The sequence below is a fragment of the Elephantulus edwardii genome, unplaced genomic scaffold (genome assembly GCF_000299155.1).
Source record: "Elephantulus edwardii isolate Elephantulus edwardi_28Jun2011 unplaced genomic scaffold, EleEdw1.0 scaffold00066, whole genome shotgun sequence".
NCBI lineage: Eukaryota > Metazoa > Chordata > Mammalia > Macroscelidea > Macroscelididae > Elephantulus > Elephantulus edwardii.
The window spans coordinates 2,978,317-2,990,860 of NW_006399816.1; the positions used below are offsets into that span (position 1 = coordinate 2,978,317).

The 12,544-nt window shown below is 39.9% G+C and overlaps 1 protein-coding gene across 1 annotated transcript in view; it reads left to right on the forward strand.

Annotated features, from left to right (window-relative positions):
• Window positions 1-1,200: 1,200 nt before the first annotated feature.
• Window positions 1,201-12,544, forward strand: part of CHRNA5 (cholinergic receptor, nicotinic, alpha 5 (neuronal)) — an 18,979-nt gene continuing 7,635 nt past the window's right edge. The window contains exons 1-4 of the mRNA XM_006888268.1: window positions 1,201-1,348; window positions 6,313-6,357; window positions 8,480-8,589; window positions 10,355-11,186. Of these exons, the coding sequence (XP_006888330.1) occupies window positions 6,331-6,357; window positions 8,480-8,589; window positions 10,355-11,186 (969 nt within the window). The 5' untranslated portion in view covers window positions 1,201-1,348; window positions 6,313-6,330. The remainder of the gene's footprint in view (window positions 1,349-6,312; window positions 6,358-8,479; window positions 8,590-10,354; window positions 11,187-12,544) is intronic.

A 12,544-nucleotide genomic window follows, 5' to 3' on the forward strand; every position in this document is an offset into this window, starting at 1 on the left:
CAATGTGACCTCAGCAAAACTGGGTTTTTTTTTTCTTTCTCTTTGCTGCGGGGGCTTCCTCCCTTCTTTGCTTCCCCCTCGCCCCCTTTCTTCTTTGTTCCAGACAAGGAGAGAGCAATAGTTACATCTTAGTTGACCATTCGTGAGCTTTAATGACCCCCGTCACTGCTCACTAATGTTCATAGCAGCGTTATTCACCATGGCAAGAACATGGAAACAGCCCAGATGCCCAACCATAATAGAATGGGTTGAGAAATTGTGGTACATTCACATAATAGAATACTGTGCAGCATGCAGGAGCAGTGATTTAAAAAAATTACTATATAACTTGGGAGGTACTGGAGCGCATTATGCTAAGTGAACTAACTCAGTCCCATAAGGACAAATACTGTATAAGACCATTATTGCAGAATGAGTAAGAGGATCCAAGGCAAGGAGAGTGGGAGCAGAGGGGTGAGGATGGGTGGGGCAGGTATGGGGTTAATCATAAGGACACACAATTCAGTGGGTGGCGGGAGGGGTGGGTAAAGGAAATGGGAAAGATCTGGCAAGAAAAACAATGTATACAAATTTTGTAAGTAAACTAGTATAAAATACAATTTTTTTAAAAAACAAGAATAAATATATAGTAAGCAAAGAAATTACAAACTTGGATAATTAATTCAATATTATATATTTGCATATTAAAATTAAGGAAATCATGAGGGAGCTCTGGTGGCCTAGTCAAATCCACCAGATGCTCTGCTGGAAAAGGAGGGATAATCTCCTCCTGTATGAGTCAGATCTGATTTGACGGTACACGCATGCAAAATAATAAAATTTAAAAAAATTAAGGAAATCAAAGTATGTTTATTTTATACGTAAAATTGATTAATAATATTTGCTTCTATTTTCTAAGCCCAGTATTTTATAACCTTAGCTCTGGAGATTGTTACTTAGATTTTAAATGACTCTTTATTGAGTATTATGTTCTTCAAAAAACTCCTGCAAATTTCCTTAGTGAGTAACTGACTTAACTAATATATGTATGAATCAGAATGTCCCTTACTTGATAACAAACATTTGTACTATAGATGGATGGATTGGTCACAGTCTTTGTATAGTTTGGCTAATTTATAATGCCCTTTTAAAAGGTATAATTAATTATTTGATGGGAGAGGAGCTAATGTACTAACTATAAAAACTTTGTTATACAGGTTTATCAGAACCATCCTCTATTGCAAAATATGAAGATAATTTATTTAAGGATTTATTTGAAGACTATGAAAGATGGGTTCGTCCTGTGGAACACCTGAATGACAAAATAAAAATAAAGTTTGGCCTTGCAATATCTCAACTAGTGGATGTGGTAAGTGTGCATGTCATTACAGACTAATATTTACACAAGATTTATTGAGGGTCCAATGTGCAACAAAGGTGGATGAAACAGACATCCCTCAAAGAACTCACCAGAGAAAAACAATTATGCTACAGACATTGTTGTTTACCTTCAAGTCAGAACCAAAGCTGATCCTGGAGTGGATTTTCAGAGGCAGTTAATCACATGGGTGGAGAGTGCCCATCCTTCTTCTGTGGAGCAGCTGTTGGATTTGAATCCTGTGCCTTTGGGATTACAGTGTAGTTTCTTACTAGGCCACCAGAGCTCCCTACAGACAGTGTGGTACCCTATATTTATATAATACTGTGTATTTTGTTTTAAAATATAATACAGTGGCCTCAACACTGGGTTTAAACACAGCAGAGATTGTGAGGCATGTGCAAGACCAAGCATGGTTTGGCTGTATTGTACATAGGATGGCTTGATCTGAAGCCAACTCAATGGAACCGAACAACATTTTCTCTTTTTTGATTATTTTAATAAGCCTATTGGGATTTCGTTCAAGGAGCCCTCATGGTGTTTGAAAAAGGTCAGCAGTTTGAGCCCACCAGGCACCTCCCTTTCTGAGGAGAAAGGTGAGGCAGTCTGCTTCCATGATTACACCCTCAGATGCCCTTTGGAGCATTCTGCTCTGGCCAGGGGGGTTGCTATGAGTTGGAATTGACTCAAAGCAATAGGTTTAGTTTATTTTTGACAAATTTGAAACTATAAAAGCAAATGTATTATATTAAATTTTCTCCTTAAGTGTGTTAAAAGTACAATTAAAGTCTGAAAGTGTGAGAGAAAAATCCAGGAATAAAGCCATAGGTTCTTAGGATCCAAAAGTATCTCACTAGATCATTGTCTCAATTTCACACGTAAAACATTTCAAAGCTTTTCCCCTCATGGCATTCACCAAGGAAAAGAAATTCCCTTGATAACTCTTATTATCACAAGATCCTTTCTATTTAAACTAAAAAGTTTACACTAATTTTAAAACTAGTTTCTTCTTGTCCTGATCTGTCAATTAATAATTTTTCCCCACTGTGATCCCCAAATACTCAACAAGTATTTACATATTTAAAAATATTTATGCAAGATACTTGTAAAGAATTTAAAAAAATATTGGAAATACAAATAAGAGGTAAGAGTTGACTATAATTCTACTACTCTGAGTTGCCTAGCATTTCTTATGGCACAGTGGGTAAGGAGTTACACTGTCAACTCAAAGGTATGTGTTTCAAGTCCACCAGCTTCTCCATGGGGGAAAGTGGACAGTCTCTTGTGTGATTTTATAGTCTCTGAAAACCTGATGGAGGATCAGGTATGTGTTTGTTTTTAAGTATCGATGAGTCGGAACTGACCCATAGCTGATCCTGCAGCAGGTTTCAGAGGCAGTAAATCGCATGGGAGGAGACTGTCCATTTTTGTCCTAAAGAGTAGCTACTGGGTTTGAACTACATACCTTTGCATTGGCAGTTCAATTCTTTACCACTAAGCCATTAGAGTTACACACAAAAACACACACGTTGTTGATGTTAGTTGCTGTTAAGTATGACTCATAGAGACCCTAAGAACAGCAGAACTGAACCTTCCTATCCTGAAACCCACTGCTGCAGTCACTGTATCAGCCCATCTTGTGGAGGGTCTTCTCTTGTGCTGACCCTCCATCCTTCCAAGCGTGATGTCCCTTTCCAACAATGTCCTCTCCTCGCAACATGCCCAAAGCATGAGAGACAGAGCTTCATCATCTTTGCCTCCAAGGAGCACTCCGGCTGTACTCTTTCCAAGACACAACTGTTCATTCTTATGTCAGTCCCTGAGATAATCAGTACTCCTCTCCAGCACCACAACTCAAAGGCACCAATTCTTTTATTATCCTTATTCATTGTCCAGTTATCAGAGGTATACCAACTGATTGAAATGTCCATGTCCTGAATAAGGTACACCTTAGTGTTCTGTATATAGATGTATGTGTATATATATATGTGTATACATATATAAACACACACACACACACACACACACACACACACACACACACACACACACACACACACACACCCCTCTGGGAGTGGCTCTGGTGGTAAAGAGTTGCACTGCCAACCCAAAGGCACATTGTTCAAATCCACCAGCAGCTCTGTGGAACTGGATGGTACACAATAATATATCAATATGTGACCTAGTGGTAAGAAAGCTGTACTGCAGCCCCAATAGCATGCTGTTCAAGTTCAGCAGTTACTCTGCCAGAGAAGGATGAGCAGTCTCCTCTCGGGTGATTTACTGCCTCTGAAAATCTGCTGGAGGGTCAGCAATGAGTCAATTCTGACCCCCAAAGGTTCACAGTTCACAGCAACAACATCTCTTTCTTTCTTTCTTCCTTCCTTCCTTCCTTCCTTCCTTCCTTCCTTCCTTTCTTTCTTTCTTTCTTTCTTTTTCTTTCTTTCTTTCTCTCTCTTTCTTTCTCTCTCTCTCCCTCCCTCCCTCCCTTCCTATCTAATATGTTCTCATCCCTTTATTAGGTAACCTAGAGAGCTTTTAAATATGAAGAGAGATCTGGTGGTAAAGTCAATGGGAATTGTGCTGCTAACCCAAAGGGGGTGCCTCTCTGGTGGTATGAACTAATCACGGACGCTGTGGGAAAAAGATGGGCAGTGTCCTCGTAAGCAATTTACAGCCTCCAAAAACCATTAGTTCTCTCACTTAATGGCAATGAGTCACTTTGGGTTTTGTTTTGTTTTTTTAATAGAAAAATATGAAAGTAGGGAGTGATGCTAGTTGGCCATGCCCTTATAAAGATCTCTTTCTCTCTCTCATTGGCTGGGGCTATGAAACAATAACTACGGAACACTGCCATGCTCAATTGTGTGACTTAAAGTAAAGATGTGGAAACTTAGGACAGGATGGAGAAGATGGCATTTGAACTGGTTTCTAGGAAGTATGTTGTTTTTATGTACCTTCGAGGTGGAGCCAACTCATAGCTGACCCTCCAGTAGGTTTTCAGAGGCTGTAAATCACACAAGAGAAGATTGTCCATCTTTCTCCCTTGGAGCAGCTGGCAGATTCGAGCTGTGTGCCTTTGGGTCGGCAGCACCACTCCTTACCACTCGGCCACCAGAGCTCCCCTTATAGGAAGTCTAGGATTTGACAATGGCAAAAGGAAAAAAAATACTTCTATCAAAAGAAAGGATTTAAGAATGTAAGTGATACTAACATATTTTGTTTATTGTTTAGATCAAAAGATTAATGGTTTGGGAGCCCCGATAGATAGTTATGGTTCCTGTTTGCCCCTGTGTCTCTGCTCCTGCCATTTCTTCTACATGGAGAGCTTTTCTTCTTAGTCCAAGCCATTTATCCCTCCCGGCCCAATTCATTTGTAACGCTCGGTGTGAAATCTTTCTAGGTTTTCTAAGACAGTCTGTCTTCTGTTCAGACAGCTCTTTGCACTTTAAAATAGTACATTTACACTGGCGGTACTTGTGCCCTGATGTTGCAGTCTGAAAGTAGTTGTTAACTGCCATCAAGTCAAGTATGACTCACTCATAGTGAACCTATGAACAACAGACTTAACTCCTGTCTCATCCTGTGCCATCCTCATCATCTCTGACACACTTGAGCCCATTGCTGCGTGTCAGTCCATCTCATTGAGGATCTTCCTTTCTTGTGCTGACCTCTCTACCTTTCCAAGCATGATGCCCCTTTCCAAGAATAGCCTTTCCTAGCAACATGCCCAAAGTATGTGAGATGAAGCGTCATCATTGGTTTTATTCCTCATTGTGGGCTAGAACCTTATCAGTGCCTGACACTGAGTAAATGCTGACTGAACAAGAGATCCAATAGGTGACTAAAAACCTAAAACAAACAGCGTAATTCATTGCTGTGAAGCTGTAATTGACTCAGAGCTGACTCTCCAGTGAGCTTTCAGAAGCTGTACATTGCGTGGGAGGAGATTGCCCATCTTTCTCTTAAGGAACAGCTACTTTTATCTCTGTCCTCTCTTCATGGTTGTAGGGACTGGATCGTACTTCTGTGGGGGCTTAGCAGGGAAGCCTCCCTATATCCAGTATTTGATTGGTCACTTTATCTGCATGATAAAATGGAAAATATTTTAAGTAGGGCTTGAAAACTTGATGAAGCACTGGCATAAGCAAGGATACAACAGCAGAAAGGTGTGCGTGACAACCCTGGTTCTTTAGAAAAGTAGTATGTGAAAGCTTTCTGAAGTTGGCATTCAAGTATTTTTCTATACTAAAGCCCCCTCTAGCAGCTCTGCTGGCATAAGCCACAGAGAATTGTGCTGCTAACCTGAAGGGGGGCTGTTCTGAACCTACCAACTGCTCCATGGGAGAATGATGGGCAGCCTCTTCCCAGGTGATTTACAGCCTCTGAAAACATGCTGGATGGTCAGCTGTGAATCGGTTCCAACTCGACTGCAATGAGTTTTATATTTTGAGCAGCCCTGAATTCATGCTTCAAACAGAGGTAAATGACTACATGTTAGGGTCTCTCAGGAATGCTCAGAAATACTGTAGCTCAACAATACTTAGATGTACACTATCTCTGAAATCAAGATGTGTCTTATAACTAACAGTAACAAAATTCACTGGCAACTTTTGTCTCTCTTAGTACTCTCAGTACATAAAACAATGATGTGCTTGGATCTTAGAAGGCTTCTTAGATTTGATGAAATATAGTAGTTGAAATTATAAACGTTAAAACTACAAATGCTAAAGATGTACTTTTGGGCAGTTTATCTAAAATGCCGAGATACTAAAAGGAATATTGTGGAATGAAAGGATAAAAAGATCTAATTTTTCTACCATACTAGATTGATGGACATAGATACTACATTTTTTGTGAAGAATGTCTGTATTAAGATGTGAAAATCCTTGTTAAGAGAAGTATTGTGCTCTTTAATTTAAATAATCAGCTTTGTTAAAATTTTTCTTTCATAGGATGAGAAAAATCAGTTAATGACAACAAATGTCTGGTTGAAACAGGTACGTAGAAAAGTGAAAGGGCTAAGAACCACAGTTTTTATTATAGGTGATTACAGGCTTTGTTGAGATTGACAGGATAGAGGAAGATGGGAGAAAACAGGGTTCATGTATGGATTCAGTTCACATTATTGGATGTCTAAGTCAGACTATTTCATTTTTCTTGGATCCACAATCAACACCCATGCTAACAGCAGTCAAGAACCCAAAAGATGTATTGCACTGGGAAGATTTGTCAAAGACCTCTCCAAAGTGCGCAAGAGCAATGATGTCAGTTTAAAGACTGAGGTGCACCTGTTTCCTAAGCATCTGAAAGTTGGACAATGAATAAATGTGCCAGAAGAATACTAGAGGTCTTGGACGTGTGGTGTTGGAGGAGAGTAATGAATTGAACTGTCAGAAGAACAAACAAGTCTTATCTTGGAGAAAGTGCATTCAGGGTGCATCTTAGAGGCAAGAGTCATTTCACCTTTTTTGGATATAGTGTCAGGAGGGGCCAGTCCTTTGAAAAAGACATTATGCTGGGAAAGTTAAGGGTCCGAGAAAAAGAGGAACAAGGTGGATTGACGCAGTGAAGGTAATAATGGTCTCAGGTGTGTCAGAGATTGTGCGGATGGTGCAGGATAGGACAAGGTTCACATCTGTTGTTTAGAGGGTTGTTATAAGTTGTAGTTGACTAGAAGGCACTGCCAACCATGTGCCAGCACTCACTATTGTGGGTACTGGCAAAGCAGTGGACATGGACAGAGCAGACAAAAATGCCTGCCCTTAAGGAACTTTATTTGAGGAAGGGGAAAAGAAATAAGTTACGTAGAGCCTTGGAAGATGAAAAGCTGAGAGGAGAATACACTGGGAAAGGGGATAGAGAATGTGTCATTCCATTGTCATCAAGTCAATTCTAAATTGTAATGAACCTACAGAACCGAGAACTGTCCCATAGTGTTTCCAAAGCTGCGATCTTTACAGATGCAGAATAGCCCCATCCTACACTGCAGCTGCTGGGTTCCAGCCACTAAATTTTCTTGGCTAGCAGTTGAGTGCCTAACCACCGCACCACCAGGGTTCCCTGTAAGGAAGTATTGTTGTAAAGGGTGGTCAGGGAAATTATCACTGGGATGCAAAACATTTTAATGCAGAGAGGAAGCAAGCTATGTGGCTATGTGGGGGAAGTGGGACCAGCAAGGGCAAAATGTCCTGAGGCTGCAGTGTGCCCAGTGTTTAAGGAACAGCAAAGAGACAAGTGTGACTCCAGGGGACCAGGTTGTGGGGAGACGAAGTCAGAAAAGCACCAGGCAACTGGTGGCATAGCCCTCTGCAAGGATTTTGCTTCATATCCTTCAGGAAGTGGAAACACACAGTGAACACAAGTAGCACCTGATTGTATAAAGTAAAACAAAACCCCACTGCCATCAAATCTGGTCTAAATCACCATTGGCTTTCCAAAGCTGGAAATATTTATGTGAGGAAATTGTTCATCTTTCCCTGAGTAATAGTGGGTAGACTTGAACCCTGAGCCTTTCATTGAGCAGCCCCCAGATTTTTTTTTACACCACTTCAGCCTTTATATCTAACTGCTATTCAGTGATTTACTTTGTTTTCTAAACTCTAATTTTCATACCTATGAGTTCTTTAACCCCAAAGCTCTAAAAGGTTTGTATGCTTTTATTGGGGTATACATCTCAAACATGATACAGGTGACAGGGTGGAAGTTGGATGAGGTGTTTAAGTACGTAGAATGTGTAATAAACTCCACTCGCTTTTGCATGAACCTGTCCAGAAAAATCAAGTGACAGTACAGCTGAAAAGAGAGTGTTTCCCCTGCAAACTACAACTTGGAGGCACACATCTGCAGTGTCCATGCATGGTCAGTTGATGGCAGAAAAGGTGCTGGGCAAGTTACTGAATACATGGGGCTGTGGCACTGTGGTCCTTCAGCCTTTCGACTCACTTGTCCTCATGGGAGCTATGGACCACAGTATGGAAGGACAGGGTTATAGTCTAGAGCACACGAAAGATGTGGAAGTGACTTTTCTCTAATGGGGATGGAATCATGTCTAAAATGTCTGCATTTTCATTGTTTTTGGACAATTTGAATGGCATTGAAGCAGGCTTCTTTGTTTTTAAGGAGTGGATAGACGTAAAGTTAAGATGGAACCCTGTTGACTATGGTGGCATAAAAGTTATACGTGTCCCTTCAGACTCTCTCTGGACTCCAGACATTGTGCTGTTTGATAAGTAAGTACTATAACCAAAGAAACACTTGCACTAATATTATTAGCCACTAGTACTTTTCTTTCCCTTTTGAAAACTGTCTAACTGTAAAATCAATTGACTTTACATTCTTTGGTTTCATGAGTCTGCATATTGATTCTGTGAATCTATATACCCCTCTCTTTTGGTTTATTGTCTGATCTAAAAAAATAAGTTCAATGAATTGCAAAATTTGTCATTCATTTAAGTAGTACATAAAGCTAGGAATCATGAAAGGATGATATATAGTTAACCACATGCATAATCTTGCTACTTGGAAGATACCACTATTATTAGCTTACATCTATGTTGAACTTACTGTGTCCTTGACAATGGGTAGAAGGCTTCATGTTTATTTCATTCAGCCCTCACTGTAAGTTCATGAGATGTGTACTGTTATTACATCTTTTTTATAGGTGAAGACATTGACCTAGGGTTGTATGCCATGTCTAAGATCACACAAGTCGCATGTGATGGAGTTGAGGTTCAAACCAAGCCATTTACTCTGGTTTCTAGTGATAAGCAATTGTGCTGCCAGTCCAAAGGCAGGCAGTTTGAATCCAGCAGCTGCTCTGAGGGAGAATGATGTGCAGTACTTTCCCAAGTGATTTACAGCCTCTGAAAACCAGCTGCAGGGCCAGTTATTTGCTGTTTTTTGACTCTACAGCAGTGAAGCTTCTTTTATTTGCTTGAGTGTATATGTGACATCCAGGTTGATTGGTTTGATTATATGCACTGTGTAAGTAGCTGAGACCATACAGCATGTCTAAATGTGCATTCTGAAATTTTTGTTTAAATAATATGTTATAGTTTCCCTACAATAAGGAATGTTAGTTTAATTATTAACTAATCCTATAGGCATCCTTTCCTTAAGATGTTTATTTTTCACTTGAGGAGAGGGTAATCCTGGATACCAACTTTCCTTTATTCTAGGGCTAATTCAGGCCCATTCTGGGCATTTTTTCCTACCGCATTTTGCCTTATTTTCAAAAAGCATTTGGCATGATGACAAAACAAACAGTATCCCAGAATATCTTTAATCTTTTAAAAACCTTTTCCATCATGATTCTCATATGTAAGGGGTGAACAAAGCTACAAGGTAATATGACACAGCTTCCCTAGAACATGGCTTTACTCTGAGTAATTGAAAACACTCTTATATTAGTATGAATATATTTCAGAGTAGCATGCAAAAGTCACATGAACTTTAAAATAAAGAACTATACATCAAAGAAATCTTATATTTGGGGAGGTGTTTCTTGTTAGACTTTGGCAGTATATGAGTCTACGTGGAGGGAACATTTGAAAGTCACTGCCATTTCTCATGCCTACTTTGGTGCTAAAGCTCTTTTCTTGTCAAAATAGAAAGTGGTCAGTTTTGTGATTCAGGAGGAAGAGTATCGTGAGGGGTATCTAGGAATATGTGGGTCAGTTGCATGAATAGCTCAATTATATTTTGCATGTAAGGTGAATTCTTTTCAACCACAAACACTTTAGGATTCTGTGAAACACAGATTTGTAAACCTGGAGTAGCTGTGGAAGAAGGTTTGTAGTAGAGTTAGATATTTAAGGAAGATGTCCCTAAAGCAGGTGTCCTCTATACGCAGGAGTATAATTTAAGTGTAGTAATTTAAAAAAAAAATTAATTCATGCCATTAATTGCAGGCTTTTTTTATACCAGATTTGTGAAGTACCCAAGGGAGTTGTTTACTTTTGGCATTCTTATTGTGTGCATGTGTGTGTATTTCAGTGCTGATGGACGTTTTGAAGGCGCCAGTACGAAAACGGTTGTCAGGTTCGATGGCACTGTTATCTGGACCCCACCGGCGAACTACAAAAGTTCCTGTACCATTGATGTCACATTTTTCCCATTTGACCTTCAAAACTGCTCCATGAAATTTGGTTCTTGGACTTATGACGGATCACAGGTCGACTTAGTTTTAGAGGACCAAGATGTGGACAAGAGAGATTTTTTTGACAATGGAGAGTGGGAAATTCTGAGTGCCACAGGCAGCAAAGGCAACAGAACCGACAGCTGTTGCTGGTATCCCTATATCACGTACTCGTTTGTAATTAAACGCCTGCCTCTCTTTTACACCTTGTTCCTGATCATACCCTGCATCGGGCTCTCATTTTTAACTGTACTTGTCTTCTATCTCCCTTCAAATGAGGGTGAGAAGATCTGCCTCTGTACTTCGGTACTTGTCTCCTTGACAGTCTTCCTTCTGGTTATTGAAGAGATAATACCTTCTTCTTCCAAAGTGATACCGCTGATTGGAGAGTATCTGGTGTTCACCATGATTTTTGTGACGCTATCAATTATGGTGACTGTCTTCGCTATCAACATTCATCACCGTTCATCCTCCACACATAACGCCATGGCGCCTTGGGTCCGCAAGGTATTTCTTCACAAGCTTCCGAAACTGCTTTGCATGAGAAGTCACGCAGACAGGTACTTCGCCCAGAAAGAGGAACCTGAACGCGTCTGTGGACCACAGACTTCTAGAGACACGCTGGAAGCTGCCCTCGATTCCATCCGCTATATTACCAGGCACGTCATGAAGGAGAACGACGTGCGAGAGGTCTGTGGCAAGTTGCATGCTTAAATGCAGATGTGATATTTCTCGGCTTAGATTTCAAGTCCACAAGTGACCTTAATCACTGCTGGCAGGGGCAACAGCATGGTCCTTAAGCCTAAGCATAGATTGAAGATCAGGTACATAGAATACTGTGTTCTAGGAAAGATCTCTATTCACATCATGGCTAAAATGCCTGTGAAAGGAAGCATTGGACACAGATGGCATTTCTAAATCTTCCCAGTCAGCATCTTGGATGCCTTTATTAATTTACCTTCCCCTCAAGGGGCAATTGCCTACTGCATTAGATTTTCTGATTTATAACTGAGATGGTGGGCTCATTCTATTTTTCTAGCCTACATGGGTACGTTATTCCCAATGTGCCAACTGTTCTGTTTTTCTGAGGAATACAAGTCATATCCCATTTTATGTCACAAGTGCCTTGGCACCATTATTTCCAATGACATGTACTTACTTCGTGTCTCTGTGTCACATTTTAGTATTTCTTACAATATTTCATAATACTTAATAGATTACAGCATAGTATAAACATAATTTTTCTATGCAGTAGGAAACCAAAATGTGGGTGTGACTTGACTTTATTGGGATATTTGCTTTATTGCAGTAATCTGGAAATGAACCCACGTATGTGGATACAGAATACTCTTTTGAGATGTATTTATAGAAATCTTGCCATATGGTTTTTCTAACTTTGACAGGATAAATTACTTTCATTTATTCTTCAGTAACTTTGATTCTTAATTCTGCTTTAAAAATTTTAAGCCAAGTTTAAGTGTCATAAATATCGCCACAATATTTTCCCAGAATAAACTTGTTTTGATTCATTTGCAAGTGAAATGAAAAGGAGTAAGATGTTCTTCTGTGCTTATTATACATCAAAGTACTCTTGTAAAGCTTGGTAATAATGCTGTGACATAAGACTTATCTATTAAAGAAAGATAAATTTCACTAACTTTTTATTTAATATTCTTGTTGTGAACCATAGAGTCAGAACTGGCCCACAGTGGATCCTCCAGTGGGTTTTCAGAGGCAATAAATCACACAGGAGTTGATTGTCCATCTTTCTTTCCTGCAGAGCAGCTGGTGATAGATTTGAACTGCTGACCTTGCACTGGTGGCACAATTCCTTAGAACTAAGCCACCTGAGCTCCCTTTATTTAACATATGCATATATAAATATTTTAAATGTTTGTATATATACAAGGGAGCTCTGGTGGCCTCGTGGTAAGAACCTGCACTGCAGTCCTGAAGGTTGTTGTTGTTATGTGCTGTCGAGTCACTTGCAACTCATAGCGACCCTATGTACAACAGCCCTAAACCCTGCTCTGTCCTGTGCCAATCTC